General features: G+C 34.7%; 2 protein-coding genes across 2 annotated transcripts; both read left to right on the top strand.

Annotated features, from left to right (window-relative positions):
• The first annotated feature begins 5,947 nt into the window (after positions 1–5,947).
• ABCB9 (ABC transporter B family member 9) lies at positions 5,948–13,552 on the top strand. The gene is made up of 14 exons (XM_010323558.4): positions 5,948–6,088; positions 6,163–6,398; positions 7,535–7,842; positions 7,929–7,983; positions 8,065–8,240; positions 8,380–8,601; positions 8,750–8,988; positions 9,120–9,645; positions 9,765–10,038; positions 10,528–11,417; positions 11,849–12,115; positions 12,208–12,471; positions 12,598–12,891; positions 12,986–13,552. Exons 3-14 carry the CDS (start codon positions 7,537–7,539, stop codon positions 13,334–13,336), a joined length of 3,864 nt encoding a protein of 1,287 aa, XP_010321860.1. The 5' UTR covers positions 5,948–6,088; positions 6,163–6,398; positions 7,535–7,536; the 3' UTR covers positions 13,337–13,552.
• Positions 13,553–15,080: 1,528 nt separating this feature from the next.
• Positions 15,081–20,643, top strand: ABCB8 (ABC transporter B family member 8). The gene is made up of 12 exons (XM_010323557.4): positions 15,081–15,545; positions 15,624–15,678; positions 15,760–15,935; positions 16,017–16,238; positions 16,323–16,561; positions 16,677–17,202; positions 17,325–17,598; positions 17,975–18,864; positions 19,087–19,353; positions 19,446–19,709; positions 19,790–20,083; positions 20,163–20,643. Exons 1-12 carry the CDS (start codon positions 15,234–15,236, stop codon positions 20,511–20,513), a joined length of 3,870 nt encoding a protein of 1,289 aa, XP_010321859.1. The 5' UTR covers positions 15,081–15,233; the 3' UTR covers positions 20,514–20,643.
• Positions 20,644–22,194: the final 1,551 nt, after the last annotated feature.

The raw sequence follows: 22,194 nt of genomic DNA, 5'->3' as shown, positions 1-22,194 counted from the left end.
CTTAGCATGCTCCATGCCCTTATAAATCTTCCAATAGCTTACCTTACAACCCAATTCTGTGCGGAGTTGATTTGACATGTCTCTTGTGGATGGGCCTTTACCATTGGGAAACCTATTTTTGAAGTACTCAACTATGATGTTTGTCGTGGCTTGGGGATTATGGCTTGTAAAATGTTCTTAACCACACGTATGGTACTTTTCATAGATTCTAATGGCAAATTTGTCACTATTTGTAAATTTCACGACCCTCAATCACTAATTGCCATCCGGATATGAACAATTAAAGGAAAACACATTACGATAATTGATCACCTTTTTCAGTCTAAAATCTTTTTTCAAGCAAGCAATTTTCAATGAATTTGTCAGTTCTTGCTTGTTCTTGAATGTCATTCTCTTATAAAATCATGTTTCATCATCTCTAACATTATTCACACGTGAAGTTTGAGAAGCACATGGATTGTTGCTGCCAACTATAAGTGTGGGAGGAAACTTGCTCTCAAGATCCGGCCCTTCATCTTGAGCTTCACCTACTTCACTTTCACCTTCACCTTCACCTATTCCAATTTCATCATCAGGATCATTCATGTCCGCAGGATGAAATTCATCATTAAATATATCTTGTTGGACTTGGTCTACATTATGATCCTCCTCGATAGGAGTTTCTTCCACGTTGACTCTTAATATTGGCGGTTTCTTTGTTCCTCCCAAATAAACACTCAAACTAGATTGATCAGTTATTCTAAAAGGTAAAACCTTCTCATTATGAAAAAAATGGGTAATGTAACTCATGACAAGATCTTGTGGTTTACAATTGAATCCAGACTTTTGCACGACTAAATTGAAGAACTCATCATACAAAATATTTCTTTCGACATATATCATACTGAACTGGCTACTCGTTTTTTATTAGAAGAAAATAATTTTAAAAATAATTAGTAATTATGAAGAATAAGTATATGTAGCAACATATGACTATTCTGTGGTGATATTTAAGTCATATGTTGCTACATATAAATGGTCTATTGTGAAAAAAAATCACAAGTGGCAACCTTTTTTAGTTATATCATATGTAGCAAGAAATGACTATTCTATGACGAGATGTAAGTCATATGTTGCTACATATGATTGTTTAGTTGTGAAAAATAAATCACATGTGACAACATTTTTTAGTTATATCATATGTAGCAACATATGACTAATCTGTGGCGATATTTAAGTCATATGTTGCTACATATGACTGTTCTGTTGTGAAAAATAAATCACATGTGGCAACATTTTTTAGTTATATCATATATAGCAACATATGACTGTTCTATGGCGAGATGTAAGTCATATATTGCTACATATGACTGTTCTGTTGTGAAAAGTAAATCACATGTGGCAACAATTTTTAGTTATATCATATGTAGCAACATATGACTATTCTGTGGCGAGATAATAGTCACATCTTGCTACATATGACTGTTCTGTTGTAAAAAATAACAATTATGTTGCTACATATGACTAATATATTATAATAGTCAACTGTTGCAACATATATAACAATATTTTGAAAACACGAATGCAAATTATTGAAAAAATTGCAGGTAACCTGATCAAATGATAATGAATTGATTTTAAATAACTATTAATTTTACTTAGCAGAAATAATGGTGTATAACTCAATCGCTTATGAAGTAATTTCAATTGAAACAAAACGAAATTTGGTCTACCAGTTACAAATTAGGTAAAAAATTGATTCAAGAAGAAGAAAGCACAAGCACTACCAACGAAGACCCGCAATGTACAAAAATAAGAAGAAGAAGAGGAGAAAGATGAAGAGAGCAGGAAGAAAGGCAAGCAAGCAAGCAAAGAAGAGAGAAGAAGAAGAAGAAGAGGACGAATACGACAGCTGGAGGCGAGGGGAAAAAGCTTTTATTTCCTCTTTTGGAGTCTAAAGGGTTCCAGTTGAGTAGAACCAACATAGTATTCTTGGAGTCGCAAGTTTGGTAATGTAATGCTTGAGGTTGGCCTAGAAGTAAAGCTAAACACAAAAGTCATTCAGATAATGAGAAAGTTTCAATTAGTGTTGTATTACAAAAAAGTATCATCAAAACTTAAAAGGAAAGTTCCATAGAGTAGTAGTTAGACCATCAATATTGTATGGAGCAGTCATGGGCGTGTTGGGTTACACATGGAAACAAGAGACCCGCAAAGCACACTGGTAGGGTTTGAATCCCACCCGCCCCATTCTTTTTTCTTTTCTTTTTGCAGCGAATTTCACACTCTTTTTTTCTTTTCTTTTTTTTTCTTTTTATATCTAATTAAGGGCTTCTTTTTTTAACTTTTTTTTCCCTTACACTTTTTCCTTCTTTTCTTTTTGCAGCGAATTTTGCACCCTTTTTTCTTTTCTTTTTTATTTTTTTCCTTTTTCTATCTAATTAAGGATTTTTTTTAACCTTTTTTTTCTTACACTTTTTCCTTTTCCTAATTAAGGCTTTTTTTAATTATTATTGAAGTGTTTCAGTTGGTATAGTTTATATTATGTGATTGCTAAAAGGTTTATGTTAAAGGAAGTGAGCACCCACAACCTTTAAATCATAGATCCGTCATTGTGTGTATGTGTGAGCATACTAGGCGGGACATGACTAAAATTAATCAAGACATTTAGGACAAGGTAAAAGTGGTCTGGATAGAGTACAAGCTGCAAAGATTGAGACTGGGATGGTTTATGGATATGTGCAAAGAAGGTGCAAAGTGTGTGAGAGGTTGGATGTGAATGGTTTCAAGAGAGGTAGAGGTCGTTGGTCAAACAAGTAGTGTAAAGATGATTAAACATGACATGACGCAACTTCAACTTAATGATGACATGATATTAGATAGGTGTTTGGAGGAAACATGATATTAGTGGTAGTGCTATTGTAGTATTTTTTTTTTGTGTGGTCGCTATTTATGATATTTTACACTTTGATTATCGTTGTAACTTGTAATAACTATTATTGAGGATGCTTTGTTTAGTTGTTTGTAGTATGTTGTCATAACTATTTTCATTTACGTTATTTCTCTCTATTCTACTTTGGACTGTTTCTTCGTCTTTTCTGAAGCTGAGAGTCCATCGAAAATGAATTCACTACTTCTAAAATAGTGGTAAATTCTGCTTACATTTTATCCTTCCCAAATCCAACTTTATTGGATTACACTAAAAGCTTATTTAGATTAACTTTAAAGTTGATTAATTTATTTTTAAGTCATTTCTAACTTTTGGAAATGATTGATAAAGTTATAAAATAACTTAAAATAAATTTAAAATGACTTTAAAAAAGACCAAAAGTAAAACTTTCCTACTTCTATTTTTAAAAAAAATTAAAAGCAATTTTTTCTAGTCGATGCAAACGGGCTCTAGGTTTGTTTTCATTGTTGTTGAATTATTAAGGTGAGAATTTTAATCACTATTAGAAAAATGAAAATTCATACACTCAATCAATTAACTTACTAATTTTTATTTTTTTTTGATGAAATTGTATTTGATATTTTGACTATGCTTTAATTTGGGTAAAGAAAAAACAGAAAACATCTCATGTGAGCATTTTTTGTAATTTGAAGTTCTAATTTACTTTCTCAACTTTGCTTTTGATAGTGATGTAATACTTAATTAATTTGACTTGAAAATATATCTGTGTCCTTTAATATTAAATATGTACAAGTAGGTATTTAAAATTATATAAAATTAAATAAGTGAATATATACGTCCGACGTGACATAATAATACTTATAAGACGTCTCTATCTACATACGACACAAAATTGCCATGTAGGACGACATATGAAACGAATGTTTCTATTTATTTAATTTTATACAAATTTATGTCTAACTACTTAAGCACATGAATCAAAGTTCAAAAATAAATATATCGACTGAAGTCAAATTAAAAAATATATTTACATATTATGCCTTTAATAAATAAGTTTGATGAAAATATCTACATCCTAATTTAGCAAAGTTGCTAGTGTGAAATAAACCAAACAAGTTTTAGAATTTATAGTAATTATTTGAAAAAAGTCATTTTGATTCTCTCCTTGTAACATGGGAAGGCATGAATTATAACGAAGTGTGATGGGGCCTCATTATCTTGCCTTTTGCTGCTATCGATGAAATAATTTATTGTCTGAAAACTTATCTTCTATTCAACGCTAAGGAGATTATTTTAAAAAAATTAACTAAAATGGAAATGGAAATCGTAATCAACAAATTCTTTTATTAATTTTATAGTTACGTATGCAAGAGGTCCATTATTTTTTTTTTTAATTATTTCAAAGTTGCAACTTGCATTGACTAAACTATTCATGCAAGTTGAATTAACTAATTAAATTTAATAATCATTTCTAGCTAACTCATTCAAGGTTAGCCCCTCATATTCTTTAGGATGGTGTATATTGATTGTATTATGAGTAGTTGCTAGTAGTGATATGATTGACAATAGTAGGTGATTATGGTGATATTTATATAATTTTTATTTTTTGAAAATTAATTTTTTAAAATTATATAAATCAAAAATAATTAATAGTTTGATATATTTGGAAAAGAAGAAGAAAAAGTTGGTTGATTATTGAAACCTGCGAAACGTAAATCAGGACATAAAGAGTAATATATATTATTCTAAAATTATATAAAAATTACTACAAATTACAATAATTAATAACTTCAAATATTTAAAGATAATAACTTTTTAACCAATTTCCCGAATTTCAACATCGCCACATGAATTAAAACTAATAAAGTACCCCCCTCCGTTTCATTCTATGTGGCATTCTTCGAATTTCGAGATCCAAACATATCTATCTTTAATCATAAAATTTTGATAAATTTTATCAACATTTTGAAATTATCAATTATTGTGACTTGTAGTACTTCTTACGTGATTGACATATTTCATTTACCAAAATTAAAAAGTTTTAATACGTAAATTTCTAATCAAACTTGAATAATTTGATTTTGGAAAAACAAAAAGTATACCATATACATTGAAACAGATAAAATAACATATATTAAATATGCGAGCCGTGTAAATATAGTAGAGGTAGAAATTAACATCTAAAGTAACTCATTTACTTAAACAATTAACAAATTCCCTAATCTTCTTTATATACATCTCAATCAAGTAGAAAAATACCAATTATTAAGCAGAAATACTTTGTACTCAGACCAAAACTTTAGAAGTACTTTTGACATTTTTGGCATATCCTTTTTATATATTATAAAATAAAAATAAGTAAATAAAAACAACATGTTAGTCCATAAATATTTAATGGAAGGTGACACTTATTTAGTTGTAGAATCACGGATTCAAATCTGGATTCTTATTGTCGATCCGCTGTCATGGCAATTTCCTGGCACCAAATATAAAGAGGTACGACATTTCTCCGTCAAACCCATTGACTTTAAATGAAATAATATATAAATAATAATAATTTTTCAAATATGAGAGATGCATAAATTTATATCTTTCCCGTTTCATTTTATATGACACTTTTCGCATTTCGACTTTCAAACAAATCTATTTTTTATCGTAAATTTTTCATAGATTCTTTTAACATTTTTGAATCATCAATTAATTACTGTGATTTATAGTACTTTTTATGTAGTTAACAAATATATAAATTTAATTTCTCAAAAAAAAATTAAAGATTCCATACGCAAATATTCGATCAAAGTTAAACTGTTTGACTCTCGAAAAATAAAAAGTGTCACATGAAATGAGACAGAAAGACTAATAAATTAAATAAAATATACATGACAAATTAGCAGGTTGGATGAATATGTTTATTTTTAAAAAAAGTTTTATACAAGTTTAAATGTTTTTACGTATCAAAGTTGTAAAGTTGTGGTTAAGTAATTGCAAGTCAAAGTTAGGAAAAAAGATGTTTATGTATATCATGGCTGCCTGTGAGTATTCGCTTTATCCCCACTCCAAGCAAAATGCTTAGCTAAGCACCTACGTACCTCTGTACGTTTTTCTCATATAAAAAATGTGTTTTGACACCTTGTGCTTCAAGGAAAAAAGAAAATTAGTTTTTATCGTTTTGCTCATCCTCATGTTACTTAAATACTAGTAAGAATATAATATTCGATAGTATAAAATATGTGATTTTGTTTCTGTGTAAATGTGCTGTGTTGTTATTGTAGGTCGAATTAAAAGGTGAATTAGACGGCAGCCGGTAGAGAAAAGGAAAAGAAAGTGTCTTCAACAGCTCCATTTGAGAAATTAAGTAATCATTTCTTACAAGGAAATTCAAACTTTACAACACAAGTAAAGTGCACTGCCAGAAAAGCAGGAACCCACAACTGTACAACTTTACAAATACATAACTTTCAACAACTGTCAGTCAGTCTGAATCTGAAGGAGAAGAAACTCAGATCAGGTACTCTCTTCTTCCTCTCTCTCTCTATAACCACCTCCTTGACGATTTTTTTTTTAAATTAAATTTATGTTAAATATATCATTTAATCTTATAACTTTAAACATTTTCACTTGAAGCGGAAATAGTTTTTTTTTTTCCTTCTGGAGAGTCATACACACACTAGGAGAGGAGTGGAGTAGTGGTTTGGGATTTCATGCATGCCGGGGCCGCTATGATAAAATGCATATGATAAAGTTTCGAAGGATATTTTTTTTTTGGAGATGTTTAGAGGCTATAAAGTTCTTAATTCCTATGTATAGCCTATTTTATGCTAATTAAGGACATGTATAATGGTGCTAAGACCCCGTGGGTTAAGACTGGGGGAGGTGACTCGGAACATTTCCCGATCATCAGGGATATGTACGTAGCTCATTTGTATTTGCTCTCGGAGAGACAGCGATGAAGATGATGAAGTAGCTGTGTGGACATACTAGGATCGATAAAATTAGGGATGAAGATATCCAGACTTGGTAGGAGTGACCCCGTGGAAGATAAGATGAGCTGTCTAAGTGAGGCTGCGATGATTTAGACATGTAAAAGAGAAATGTACAAATGCCATGATTAGGAGGTGTGAGAGGTTGGTCGTCCTTGTAGCCATGAGGAATGTTTAGTTAGCAGTCAGACATTTTTCGTTCCTTTTCCCTGAGTTTTGGACTTTCAATACTATTCGTTTCTTTTTCTTTAATTGTTAGATTCTTATTATTATTTATTGTTTTGGTATCTTATTATCGTGTTGTTGTTTCTATTTGATGCTATTGTCAGTTTTTCACTGTATGTTGTCTTTCAGAAACAACCTCTCTACCTTCTCAAAGATAGGGGTAAGGTTTGCATACACTGAGTTGCTTTCATCAAGTTGAGTAAATCAGAAAATAATTAGTGGTTAGTGGGATCAGAATAAGGGTCTGCTGGCAGTTTCAATTACTATATGTTCTTCTCAATTTCATCAGTAATACTTGTTTGTTGATTTCTTTCCTTGTGTGTTTGTTATATGCTTTTAGTAAAATGTTACTAATCTTCAGGTCTGAGTATTATAGCCTGCCAAGGGAGGTCTAAATTGGTGTTGTGACTAACGAATTTACTCTTTTACATTGGAACAGCTATGGCTGAAGGGAACAGTAATGGAAATTCAGGACCCAATGAAGCCTCTTCATCATCAGGAGGGCAAAACAATACAAGCCAGCAGGATTCAGACAAGACCAAACAAGCGGAGAAAGCTAATACAGTTCCCTTTTACAAGCTCTTCTCGTTTGCTGATTCCACTGATATGGTCTTGATGATCACTGGAACTATTGCAGCTATTGGCAACGGATTGTCCCTGCCCATTATGACAATTCTTTTTGGAGATTTGACAGACTCCTTCGGACAAAACCAAAATAACAAAGATGTGGTTCGCGTAGTCTCCAAGGTATGCTTTCATGAACAGTTTCCAAATTTATCACTCCTATTTTTTTTAGTATAGCTTCTTATGTTATCTGTCTAATTTTCATGTAGGTCTCACTGGAGTTTGTCTACTTAGCTTTGGGATGTGGGGTGGCCTCATTTCTTCGTAAGTTCTCATTCTTCCTTTACTAAGCATAGGCTATTTTTGAAATATTATTGAAAGTTAAAATTAAAATGTGTTGTTCAGAGGTTGCTTGTTGGATGATCTCCGGTGAAAGACAGGCTTCTCGAATAAGGAGTCTCTATCTGAAAACTATTTTGCAACAAGATATTGCTTTCTATGATAAGGAAACAAATACGGGAGAGGTGGTTGGACGGATGTCTGGTGACACTGTTCTTATACAAGACGCAATGGGTGAGAAGGTACTCATGCTGAAAAGCAACTCTACGAAGCCCTTTTCTGTGAAGCCACTACATAATAATTCACTTTCTGCATAAATGATTCTTTGTGAGGATATAATTTCTCTTTCTATACTTGATGTTATTTCCTTAACTGTGGCAGGTAGGGAAATTTGTACAGCTGATATCAACATTCATTGGGGGCTTTGTCATTGCATTTACCAAAGGCTGGCTTCTCACACTTGTCATGTTATCCGTCATTCCTCCACTTGTCATATCTGGTGGAGCAATGTCCCACGTTCTATCTAAGATGGCGTCCAGTGGACAAGATGCTTATGCCAAGGCTGCAACGGTGGTTGAACAGACAATTGGATCCATTAGAACGGTATGAAATAAGTTTAAATTATTGGGATGCCATGCTCATTGTCATACTCCGAAGAAATTTGTATGGGAGTAAAGCAATCTTTGTTTCACTTTCTTTTATGTAAATCACTACCAGTACAAGTATGATATGTATCTTGTTTCCTCCTCAGGTTGCATCATTTACAGGGGAGAAGAAAGCTGTGGCTGACTATAACGAGTCCCTAGTTAAAGCTTACCATTCAGGTGCAAAAGAAGGGCTGGCAACTGGATTAGGTCTTGGCTCAGTTTTTGCTATTATATACTGCAGCTACGCTTTGGCTATTTGGTATGGTGCAAGGCTCATATTGGAAAAAGGATATACTGGTGGTAAAGTTATCAATATAATAATTGCTGTGCTAACTTCTTCCATGTGAGTATTTTTTTTTTTTTGAGCTGCTAAATTCCTTAAAAGCTTCAAATAACAATCCATACTGTAAATTGAAGATAACAGGATTTTATAAGCTTTTATTCATGTGTTATGATTAAATATTTCTATGTCAGGTCCCTGGGGCAGGCAGCTCCCTGTATGTCTGCATTCGCTGCAGGTCAAGCGGCAGCTTTCAAAATGTTTGAAACCATAAAAAGAAAGCCGGAGATAGATGCTTATGATACCAATGGAAAAATATTGGACGACATCCGTGGTGATATTGAATTGAATGATGTGTGCTTCACTTACCCAGCCAGACCTGATGAACAAATTTTCAGTGGATTTTCATTATTTGTATCGAGTGGCACAACTGCAGCTTTGGTTGGGCAAAGTGGAAGTGGGAAGTCAACAGTCATAAGTCTAATAGAAAGATTTTATGATCCTCAATCTGGTCAAGTTCTGATTGATGGAATTAATCTCAAGGACTTCCAGCTTAAGTGGATCAGGGGAAAGATTGGTCTTGTGAGCCAAGAACCTGTACTCTTCACAGCAAGCATTAAGGAAAATATTCTGTATGGCAAGTACGATGCTACTGCTGAAGAGATCAAAGTTGCAACTGAGTTAGCAAATGCCGCAAAGTTCATCGATAAACTCCCACAGGTTCTATTAGCAACTTAGTCTGGTCATCTTTCAAAATTTTAGCTGCTTCTTTCAGATTTCTTTTTAACCAATTGAGTTGTCTCCTGATTTACCATTTGCACTAAAACTTCTTTATTCAGGGTCTAGACACCATGGTTGGAGAACATGGAACTCAACTTTCTGGTGGGCAAAAGCAAAGAATTGCCATTGCCAGAGCAATTTTAAAAGATCCAAGGATATTACTGTTAGATGAAGCAACAAGTGCATTAGATGCAGAATCTGAGAGAGTTGTACAAGAAGCATTGGATAGAATTATGATCAACAGAACAACCGTCATAGTTGCACATCGATTGACCACAGTAAGAAATGCTGATATGATTGCAGTCATACATCGGGGAAAAGTTGTTGAAAAAGGTATTGAACCATATAGACTTAGTTAGATATGCTATTCTCTTTCCTCCGGATGATCATCAATATTGACTTCACTATTATTCTGTTCAACAACATATACTAATAAAGAATATGTTATAGTAGTCTGGTTAGCATATTAAATGACAAATTCAACTCGTCTTAGTTCAGAAACATCCAAACAAGAACCAATAACTTCTTCAATAGTATTATTTGTATGTGTTGTTCCAATCACTATAGACTCTTATGAACCTAATGCTTGTTTTCTGAATCTGTAAGTCTTTCCTAGCAGAGGCCATTAGTATTATTTGTGTGTGTTGTTTCAATCACTATAGACTATTATGAACCTAATGCTTGTTTTCTGAATCTTTAAGTCTTCCCTAGCAGAGCTTTAAAGGACACTTCAACTGCGAGATTCTTTTCCGTCTGAATGAATTTCTTAAAAGAAAGATGACACAAACATTCACTTTAACGTCATTGCTGTGGACTGTTCAGGTACACATGGTGAACTACTCAAGGATCCTGAGGGAGCATACTCTCAGCTCATACGCTTACAAGAAGTGAACAATAAAACAGATAAATCAGGCTTAGATGAGAGGGACAGCATAGAGAAGTCTATGGGATCTGGTAGACAGTCAAGTCAAAGAGTATCACTAATGCGATCTATCAGTCGGAGTTCATCTGGTGTAGGAAATAGCAGCCGCCGTTCACTCTCCATATCATTTGGTTTAGCTACTGGACTTAGTGTACCTGAAACAGCTAACACAGACACAGAAACGGGTATCCAGGAAGTAGCTGAAAAGCGGTTAGAGGTCCCCATTCGTCGCCTAGCATATCTCAACAAGCCTGAAATACCTGTGATGATTATTGGAACTGTGGCTGCAATTATTAATGGTTCTATACTTCCAATTTTCGGGATATTACTCTCTAGTGTGATCAAAACATTTTATGAGCCACCACATGAACTAAGGAAGGACTCAAAGTTTTGGGCTCTTATGTTTGTTCTTCTTGGAGGTGTAACTTTTATTGCCTTCCCTGCAAGGACATACCTTTTTAGTATAGCTGGTTGTAAGTTGATAAGAAGAATTAGATCAATGTGCTTTGAGAAGGTGGTCCGCATGGAGGTAGGATGGTTTGATGACTCTGAGCACTCCACTGGAATCATTGGCGCTAGACTTTCTGCTGATGCAGCTGCAGTCCGTGGTTTAGTAGGAGATGCACTTGCTCAAATGGTCCAAGATATTGCAACATCAATTGTAGGTTTAGCTATTGCTTTTGAAGCGAGTTGGCAGTTGGCACTTATCATTCTTGTTATGATTCCTCTAATCGGATTAAATGGATATATCCAAATCAAGTTCATGAAAGGGTTCAGTGCAAATGCAAAGGTTTGTCCAAATCCTTATTATACAGCTTACTGTTGCTGGTGATATTAAAGAATATGGATAATTGAATCTTAAACTTGAAATTTTTTCTCAGACATCAGTAAAATCACTACATTACCCAAGCTATAAATCATTTTAACCTTCGCATGGTTATTTTTTTATTACTCCATCCGTCCCAATCACTGTGACACACTTCCCTTTTTAGTCTGTCCCAAAAAGAATATCTCGTTTCTATATTTTGAAACAACTTAACTTTGAATTGCACACAAAGATTGAAGTTTTGTTTTAGACCAAAAATTTCAAAAGACTTCTGTTTCTTTCTTAAACTTTGCACCTAGTCCAATGGTGCCGCATAGATTGGTACGGAGGGAGTATCTTTTACCATTGCCAGATTCTCTGGATGATAATTCTCTGATTAATTGTACTTTACGCAGGTGATGTATGAGGAAGCAAGTCAAGTTGCAAATGATGCTGTTGGAGGTATAAGAACTGTTGCGTCATTTTGTGCAGAAGAGAAGGTGATGGAAATATACAAAAGAAAGTGTGAAGGCCCATTGAAGGCAGGAATAAAGCAAGGTTTGATTAGTGGGATCGGGTTTGGTGTATCGTTTGCTTTGCTGTTTTGTGTATATGCAACCAGTTTTTATGCGGGAGCTCGTCTTGTTCAAGCTGGCCAAATCACTTTCTCAGACGTCTTCCGTGTATGTGGCACAATTCCCCCTGTTACATTTTCGTTCAGAATTTTAGTAAATGTCTGTTTTGAGGATAATGTGGAGTATTTGCGACCTGGCAGGTTTTCTTTTCTCTGACGATGGCAGCTATAGGAATTTCCCAGTCAAGCTCATTGGCTCCAGATTCAAGCAAGGCCAAGAGTGCAGCTGCTTCCGTATTTGCTATTCTAGACAGGAAATCAAAAATAGATCCAAGTGATGAATCTGGTATGACACTGGACACAGTGAAGGGAGATATTGAGCTGAAGCACGTAAGCTTTAAGTATCCGACAAGGCCAGATGTTCAAATTTTAAGAGACCTTTGTTTGACCATTCGCAGTGGAAAGGTGAGTTTACTCATGTTTGATTCCATCTTAGATATCGTTTTTCCATGACAAAGTAAGGCATATGGAGTTTACCTTACTGGTTAAATAAAATTCATTGATTAACTTTGTTATGTTGTTGAATTTCAGACGGTTGCTTTGGTTGGGGAGAGCGGATGTGGAAAGTCTACCGTAATATCATTGCTGCAAAGGTTTTATGATCCTGATTCAGGCCAGATTTCGTTGGACGGAATAGAAATTCAGAAGTTCCAGGTAAAATGGCTAAGGCAGCAAATGGGGCTTGTAAGCCAAGAGCCTGTGTTGTTCAACGACACAATTCGAGCCAATATTGCCTATGGAAAGGAAGGAAATGCAACAGAAGCAGAAGTTTTAGCAGCAGCCGAATTAGCAAACGCCCACAAGTTCATCAGTGGTCTGCAACAGGTAATTAGTTTGAATACTATAACTCTCTCTATATATATAGATATGCTGTCAATGGAAATGATAGGTGAGCTTACACATGAATATTACATTACAGAGTTATGATACGACAGTGGGAGAACGAGGAACTCAACTGTCAGGTGGGCAGAAGCAACGAGTAGCTATAGCGAGGGCCATATTGAAAAATCCAAAAATCCTACTATTAGATGAGGCGACAAGCGCATTGGATGCAGAATCAGAGAGAATAGTTCAAGATGCACTTGATCGGGTGATGGTAAATCGTACAACCGTGGTGGTAGCACATAGATTATCTACCATCAAAGGAGCAGATGTAATTGCTGTGGTGAAAAATGGAGTAATTGTGGAGAAAGGGAAACATGATACTCTTATCAATATCAAAGATGGCTTCTATTCCTCTTTGGTGGCCCTCCACACCAGTGCTTCCTAGTCTTATGCTCTCAATACTTGTATCTTATTATTTTTGTTATTTTGAGAGAAGCAAATCAATGTCATCATGTGTTGTGTTTGTTAAGTTCCCTGGCTGCTTCCAGTCTCTCATTTTGTTTTACTGGTTTTGCAGCCTGCGCGCACGATTACTTGTTGTAGCAATTAAATTCATCAACAGTTTACTCAGAACTATGTTATAGAAACTTCTATTTATACATGTACATATGGTTTTCATCTTTCGTGCACATGCTCATTACTTCAACCAATTGTAATTTGACAGCTTCCCAAATGGATCGTCTAGTTTGGCTATGTTCATACTTGTCCTCAACGTTTGAATATTGTGAAGTTGTGCTTCCATCATCCCTAGCTAGTAGGAACTTGTATTTTTCAATCTAAATTTAGTTTCCTACTTTTTTATTCATCAATCAAGTAAAAGAAACATGTAATGAAAAATTAAGAAACTAAAAAAGAAAACAAATACCATATTTAGCTTATTATTTTGTAATATTCAAAGGACAAATCTTCAAAATTCAAAAAGTTGGTTGGGCCATGTGAAGTTCATATTTGCATACAACTAACTTTATATAATTATATTTTATTGTTTTGCGTGGTCAACTTTAAATATTTTATCGCAAGTGCTAATTTCCTATCTAATTAATATTAACCATCATCAACTTTAAATATTTTATAATAAATGCTAATTTTCTAACAGATAACAATCTGACTAATATTAGCAATTATCAAGCAACAATATCTTTGAATCAGACTTTAATAGGTACCTCATAAAAAAAATATCATCAAAAATAAAAATATTTAATTAGTTAAATTTAAACCGGACCGATCTGGTTCATAAAAGATTGAACTCGATCAGTCCGAGGTCAACTGGGTTGGGCATGAATGATGGCCTTAATCAAATTGAGTTAGTTTGATTTTCTATAAAAAAAAAATTAAAAAAAATGAAGAAATAAAAAAAAATATATATATATATATTACTTTTAGGAGAAACTACATTATCATCACAAGCACCTACTATTATCTATATTTTAAAAATATTATGTATTTTATCACTAATTAAGAATTTTTCATCATATATTAAGGATGATACACTTAGATATATGTATTTTTGTTACCAAACTCACTAAAATAGGGAGGGTAGGGACTGAGATGGTCCTGAGGTGAGTAAGATTTGTTATGTATTCCTGATACATTGCTAATCACGCTAGGAGAGTGAGGTCGATCTGTTATGTATTCCTGATACATTGCGAACGACACTAGATACCGTACTTGAATGTACCTGAGATACTAGAGATACAGGAGATTGACGAACAAGATTTGTTATGTACCTCAAATACATGCGGACACTTGAATACAATGTACTACAACAAATATAATTACACCTAATTTTGACTTCAATTTCGACGTATCTGAACACATCAAAGTCTGATAAGATGCGTAAAATATTGCAAATTAGACTATATCTAAGTAACTAACTCTTAAACTAGTGAGATTTATCTAAGTTTCCGTTTTTTTTTCTATAGTATTTATTTTGAAGGGCAATTTGGTCAAAGTAATGGAGAATTTCTTTCTAGCTCTCTCTGCCCACCACGTTGTCTAAAATCTTCAAATCTATTGTACTACTATACGTGCGTACATATCATCAATAACTCTTATTATTCCTTCTTAGTATATAGTTTTTTTTATTAAAAAAAATAAAATAAATTCTCCCACCCCCACGTTCTGTGTTTGATCTATTATTTTTCTTGAATAACACAACTATCATACATAGTTTGTTCATAATTTTTCTACTCAAGGCTCAATACATATAATGTTATTACTAAAATTTCATTCTTTTTTCATGTCTAACTTAGTCTAAATTAGTGTTTGTGACAAACAAAACTATGGGTGAAGGGAATGATTTGAATGAAAATAATACAGTTCCTTTTTACAAGCTGAATGAAGCCTCATCAGAAGAACAAGATAATGCAGGAGGCAAACAGGATTCAAACATGATCAAACAAATACAAACAGTTCCTTTTTACAAGCTCTTTTCCTTTGCGGATTCAACGGATATAGTTTTGATGATCATTGGAACTATTGGAGCTATTGGAAATGGATTGTCAATCCCCTTCATGACTGTTCTTTTCGGAGAATTGACTGATTCTTTTGGACAAAACCAAAATAACAAAGATGTGCTTCGACTGGTCTCTAAGGTAATTAACATTTTCAAGCTTCTTGTTTCGTTTTTGATAATACTGAAAATCATCATAATCTCTCTAATTTCTACGTAGATCTCCTTGAAAATGGTTTACTTAGCTGTGGCATGTGGGGTAGCTGCGTTTCTTCGTAAGTTTGAGCATTAATCTGTCTTTATTAAGTATAGGTAGTCATGATTGATGTTTAAATGAATATGAATATGTTGTACAGAGGTTGCTTGTTGGATGATATCCGGTGAAAGACAAGCTTCTCGAATAAGGAGTTTGTATCTGAAAACTATTTTACAACAAGATATTGCTTTCTATGATAACGAAACAAATACAGGAGAGGTGGTTGGGAGGATGTCTGGTGACACTGTACTTATACAAGACGCGATGGGTGAAAAGGTATCCATGCTGAAAAGCAATGTACTGTTTGCCTTAAATTGCTTTTTCTATTACTTGATGTTATTTCCTTAACTGTGGTAGGTAGGGAAATGTGTACAGCTGATATCAACATTCATCGGGGGGTTTGCCATTGCATTTACCCAAGGATGGCTTCTCACGTTTGTTATGTTATCGATCATTCCTCTACTTATAATATCTGGTGGTGTGATGTCCCTCATGTTATCAAGGATGGCGTCGAGTGGACAAGAAGCTTATGCCAAGGCTGCAGGGGTGGTTGAACAGACAATTGGATCCATTAGAATAGTATGTCATAAGTAAAGCAATTATCTTTGTTTTACCTTCTTCTTTATCAGTACAAGTATGATATGTATCTTGTTTCCTCCTCAGGTTGCATCATTTACAGGGGAGAAGAAGGCTATAGCCGACTACAACGAGTCTTTAATCAAAGCTTATCATTCAGGTGCAAAAGAAGGGCTGGCAAGTGGATTAGGTCTTGGCTCACTTTTTGCTCTTATGTACTGTAGCTATGCTTTGGCTATTTGGTATGGTGCAAGGCTCATCTTGGAAAAAGGATATACAGGTGGTCAGGTTATCAATATAATTGTTGCTGTGTTAACTGCTTCCATGTAAGTTCTTTTTCTTTCTTAAAAGCTACATATAACAATACATCAATAGTAAATTGAAGATGGGGGGTTTTCTAAGCTTTAATTCATGCGTTATGATTAAACATTTCTATGTCAGGTCCCTAGGACAGGCATCTCCGTGTATGTCTGCATTCGCTGCAGGTCAAGCAGCAGCTTTCAAGATGTTCGAAACCATTGAGAGAAAGCCGGAGATAGATGCTTATGATACCAATGGAAAAATATTGAATGACATTCGTGGCAATATTGAATTGAATGATGTGTACTTCAGTTACCCAGCCAGACCTGATGAGAAAATATTTGGTGGATTTTCATTATTTGTACCAAGTGGCACAACTGCAGCTTTGGTTGGGCAAAGTGGAAGTGGGAAGTCAACAGTCATAAGTCTAATAGAAAGATTTTATGATCCTCAATCTGGTCAAGTTCTGATTGATGGAATTAATCTCAAGGACTTCCAGCTTAAGTGGATCAGGGGAAAGATTGGTCTTGTGAGCCAAGAACCTGTGCTTTTCACAGCAAGCATTAAGGAAAATATTGTGTATGGAAAGTACGATGCTACTCCTGAAGAGATCAGAGCTGCAGTTAAGTTAGCAAATGCCGCAAAGTTCTTAGATAAACTCCCACAGGTTTTATTTTGAACTTAGTCTGGTCATCTTTCAAAAGTCTCTGCTGCTTCTTTCAGCTTTCTTTGTAACCACAATTGAGTTGACTTTTGATTTACCGTTTACATGAAATCCTCTTCATTCAGGGTCTAGACACCATGGTTGGAGAACATGGAACTCAACTTTCTGGTGGGCAAAAGCAAAGAATTGCCATTGCAAGAGCAATTTTAAAAGATCCACGAATATTACTGCTAGATGAAGCAACAAGTGCATTAGATGCAGAATCTGAGAGAGTTGTACAAGAAGCATTGGATAGAATTATGATCAACAGAACAACCGTCATAGTTGCACATCGATTGACCACAGTTAGGAATGCTGATATGATTGCAGTCATCCATAGGGGAAAAGTTGTTGAAAAAGGTATTGAACCACAGACTTAGTTAAATATGCTATTCTCTGACCTTTGGAGAATCATCAATATTGACTTTACTATTGTTCTGTTCAACATCATATACTAATACAGAATATTATAGTAGTCTGGTTAGCATATTAAATGACAAATTCATCAAGTCTGAGTTCAGACACATCCAAGCAAGAACCGTGAACTTTGTCATTAGTATTATTTGTGTGTGTTGTGTCAATCACTAGAGACACTTATGAACCTAATGCTTTTTTTCTGAATCTTAAAGTCTTTGAAGGACACTTCAACTGCAAGTTCATTTTCTGTCTTAATAAATTTCTTAAAAGAAAGATGACACATACATTCTCTTTAACGTCATTGCTGTGGACTGTTCAGGCACACATTCCGAACTACTCAAGGATCCAGAGGGAGGGTACTCTCAGCTTATACGCTTACAAGAAGTGAACAAAGAAACAGAAAAATCAGGCTTAGATGAGAGGGGCAGATTACATAAGTCTATGGAATCTGGTAGACAGTCAAGTAAAAGGATGTCACTATTACGATCTGTCAGTCGGAGTTCATCTGGTGTAGGAAATAGCAGCAGCCGTTCACTCTCCATCTCATTTTCTTTTCCTAATGGACTTAGTGTATCTGAAACAGCTAATGAAGACAGAGAAACAGGTATCCAGGAAGTATCTGGAAAGCCATTAAATGTCCCCATCAGTCGCTTAGCCTATCTCAACAAGCCTGAGGCACCTGTGATCATTATTGGAACAGTGGCTGCAATTATTAATGGTGCTATACTTCCAATTTTCGGCATCTTATTAGCTACCGTGATCAAAATATTTTATAAGCCACCAGAAGAACTTAGGAAGGACTCGAGGTTTTGGGCTGAAATGTTTGTACTTCTTGCAGCTGTAACTTTAATTGCATTTCCTGCAAGGTCGTACCTTTTCGGTATAGCTGGTTGTAAGTTGGTAAGAAGAATTAGATCATTGTGCTTTGAGAAGTTGGTCCACATGGAGGTAGGATGGTTTGATGAACCTGAGAACTCCACTGGTATCATTGGCGCTAGGCTTTCTGCTGATGCAGCAGCAGTCCGTGGCTTAGTAGGAGATGCACTTGCTCAAATGGTCCAAGATAGTGCAACAGCACTTATAGGTTTAGCTATTGCTTTTGAAGCAAGTTGGCAGTTGGCACTTATCGTTCTTGTTATGATACCTCTAATTGGATTAAGTGGATATCTCCAAATGAAATTTATGACAGGGTTCAGTGCAGATGCAAAGGTATGTTCGAGTCCTTATTGTTCAGCTTACATAATAGTGAATGAAGTTGCTATATTGGCCAAGCTACCTCACTATATCAGCTAACCTATGTATCTTGAACTTGATGGTTTTTCTCAAACATCAATAAGTTAGATAAGCTATAAATTATCTTTTTGGTTATTATCTCTTACCATTATAAACTCTTTCGGTGATAATGTTACTGATTAATCATACTTTTCACAGACAATGTATGCGGAAGCAAGTCAAGTTGCGAATGATGCTGTTGGAAGTATAAGAACTGTTGCATCATTTTGTGCAGAAGAGAAGGTGATGGAAACATACAGAGGGAAGTGTGAAGGCCCATTGAAGGCAGGAATCAAGCAAGGTTTGATTAGCGGAATGGGCTTTGGTGTATCAAATACTTTGATGTTTTGTGTATATGCAACCAGTTTTTATGCTGGAGCTCTTCTTGTTCAGAATGGCAAAATCACCTTTGCAGACGTTTACCGTGTATGCACAATACCCCCGGTTACATTTTTTTTCTCCAGGATTTTAGTTAATGTCTGTTATGAGGCTAATGCGGAGTACTTGCAACCTGGCAGGTTTTCTTTGCTCTGTCAACAGCAGCTATAGGAATTTCCCAGTCAAGCTCATTGGCTCCAGATTCAACCAAGGCCAAGAATGCAGCTGCTTCGATATTTGCTATTCTAGACAGAAAATCAAAAGTAGATCCAAGTGATGAGTCTGGTAAGACACTGGAGAATGTGAAGGGAGATATCGAGCTGAGGCACGTAAGCTTTAAGTATCCAACGAGGCCAGATGTTCAAATTTTAAGAGACCTTTGCTTAACCATCCGCAGTGGACAGGTGAATTGACAGTTTGATTCCATCTTGGGTAAAGATTTTGTTAATTCATTAGCTAACTATGTTGTGAGTTGAAATTTCAGACGGTTGCTTTAGTTGGGGAGAGCGGATGTGGAAAGTCTACTGTAATATCTTTGCTGCAAAGGTTTTATGATCCTGATTCAGGCCAGATTTCGTTGGACGGAATAGAGATTCAGAAATTCCAGGTAAAATGGCTAAGGCAGCAAATGGGGCTTGTAAGCCAAGAGCCAGTGTTGTTCAACGACACAATTCGAGCCAATATTGCCTATGGAAAGGAAGGAAATGCAATTGAAGCAGAAGTTTTAGCAGCAGCAGAACTAGCAAATGCCCACAAGTTCATCAGTGGTCTGCAACAGGTTGGTTTGAATATCATATTCCTCCATATATATTGTGAACGGAAGTGATAGGCCAGCTTACATATTTCAAATATTATAGGGTTATGATACGACAGTGGGAGAGCGAGGAACTCAGCTGTCCGGTGGGCAAAAGCAACGAGTGGCTATAGCGAGGGCCATATTGAAAAATCCAAAAATCCTACTATTAGATGAGGCTACAAGTGCATTGGATGCAGAATCAGAGCGAATAGTTCAAGATGCACTTGACAGGGTGGTGGTAAATCGTACAACCGTGGTTGTAGCACATAGATTATCTACCATCAAAGGAGCAGATGTGATTGCTGTTTTTAAAAATGGAGTTATCGTGGAGAAAGGGAAACACGATACTCTTATCAACATCAAGGATGGCTTTTATTCCTCTTTGGTGGCTCTCCACACGCGTTCTACCTAGTTCTACTACTTCTTGTTAATAATACTTATACTGTATTCATTTCAAATTTTGTCATGTCTTTGCTGTATTTGTAATGCCTTGCCAATGTAGCAACTTTGTTCAATTAAGCATGTGAAAACATTGATGCTCATCACATTGTTGGTATACAGCATAAGGGCAGCTACTCGATCCATTTGGGAGAGCCACAAAATAAAGACGTAGGATACAGCATTAACATCGTCATAGCATAGTCAATTGCTTCTTGAAAGACATTTCAATCGAATTTGATACTTAATAATCTAACTGCAACAGACAAATCGAGAGTGTGAACTGTGTTATATTAAAGACAGACTAATAACATGTAATGTGTAAAAGAAAAATGTATGAACAATTTTTTATGATACATACGTGTGAATCTTATGGTTTCATATAAAAGTTACAAAACTAATAAATGTTGAGATACGTACTTTTAATTCTCCAACTGCTAGTGCTAGTGGAATTATATATTTATGATAGCACAAGCTAAAAGGAGGGATGTGTTGGTGTGTGGGGAAGAAAGAAAACAATAAGTGGTTCTACATAAATAAAGAGATAGGGTACGTAGTTAATGTGGACCTTTAAGTCAATAATAAATAGACAGGTGACCTCTATGATGCTTATTAATTGCTTCATTTATTTATTCCTCCCAATTTAGGTGAGTATTTGATTAGATATTAAATTAAACTATTAATTTTTAATATTAATATAATTTAAAATTTTTTTAAAGAATTAAATTTGTAACTCCGTATTATAATCATGTTCCTATTTCTTTTTTGGAAAAACTATATATAATAGCAAACTAATAACCTAAAATAAATGGAGTAGCTAGAGTTTGATTTAGTTGTGCTCCATAGCAAACGTTTGCAAAAAAATTGTCAGGCGCCTCTCTCCCAAATATCTCGCTCGCCACTCTCCTTCAATCTCTCGCTCGCTTCGTCACTTTTTATACAAACACAAGTGTATAAAAATTGTTTCTAATCGTATAAAACAGAGAGAATTGTATAAATACATATATTTTTGTTCCCTTCTCTCCCATCTTCCAGATCTCGCTCGTCACCCTCGTCTTTCTCACTTATACAAACAGAAGCAAAATGTATAAATTATGTATAAAGCGTGAGAAAATTGTAAATACACATGCAAGTACATATATTTTCGTCCTATACACTTATAATTATACAATAAAAATACTCCCCTGCCCAGTTTCTTTTGCTTTTCTCTCTTTCTCTTTTTGTACAATTTTCAAATTGTATCTAATTTCTCTCTTTCTCGTTTTATACAATTTGATTCAATTGTATATTCTTTGTCAAGTCTCTTTTGTCTTTCTCTCTTTCTCATTTCATACAAATTCAAATTGTACATAATCGTTCTATACACTTATAATAATACAATTCGTTATACACTTCATATTTATACAGTTCTCTGCCCAAATGTCTTTCTCTTTCTTGTTTTATACACTTCATTTTATACAATTTGCTTCAACTGTATATGTATAGCAAATTATACAGTTTCTGTGTTTGCTATGAAGCGCAATTATGCAAACTTTGTTATAGCATACAAATATGAATTTTTTATTTGCTATATGTAAAAGTTACCCTTTTTTCCCCTATACTCAATTTTTTTTTAAAAAAAAAAAAACTTGAGTTTATAAGTCCACTCATTCGAC

Source organism: Solanum lycopersicum, chromosome 6, assembly GCF_036512215.1.
Source record: "Solanum lycopersicum chromosome 6, SLM_r2.1".
NCBI lineage: Eukaryota > Viridiplantae > Streptophyta > Magnoliopsida > Solanales > Solanaceae > Solanum > Solanum lycopersicum.
Note: the sequence above shows the minus strand (reverse complement) of the source record. Positions and strands in the feature narration are given on the sequence as shown.

What these genes read in the sequence shown, in the direction of transcription:
- ABCB9 (XM_010323558.4), top strand. Translation starts at nt 7,537, where the DNA reads ATGGCTGAAGGGAACAGTAATGGAAATTCAGGACCCAATGAAGCCTCT. An exon ending in TGGTTCGCGTAGTCTCCAAG is followed by an intron (nt 7,843 to 7,928) that starts GTATGCTTTCAT and finishes ATTTTCATGTAG; the next exon opens with GTCTCACTGGAGTTTGTCTA. An exon ending in CTTTCTCAGACGTCTTCCGT is followed by an intron (nt 12,116 to 12,207) that starts GTATGTGGCACA and finishes GCGACCTGGCAG; the next exon opens with GTTTTCTTTTCTCTGACGAT.
- ABCB8 (XM_010323557.4), top strand. Translation starts at nt 15,234, where the DNA reads ATGGGTGAAGGGAATGATTTGAATGAAAATAATACAGTTCCTTTTTAC. An exon ending in TGCTTCGACTGGTCTCTAAG is followed by an intron (nt 15,546 to 15,623) that starts GTAATTAACATT and finishes ATTTCTACGTAG; the next exon opens with ATCTCCTTGAAAATGGTTTA. An exon ending in GCTGTGTTAACTGCTTCCAT is followed by an intron (nt 16,562 to 16,676) that starts GTAAGTTCTTTT and finishes TTTCTATGTCAG; the next exon opens with GTCCCTAGGACAGGCATCTC.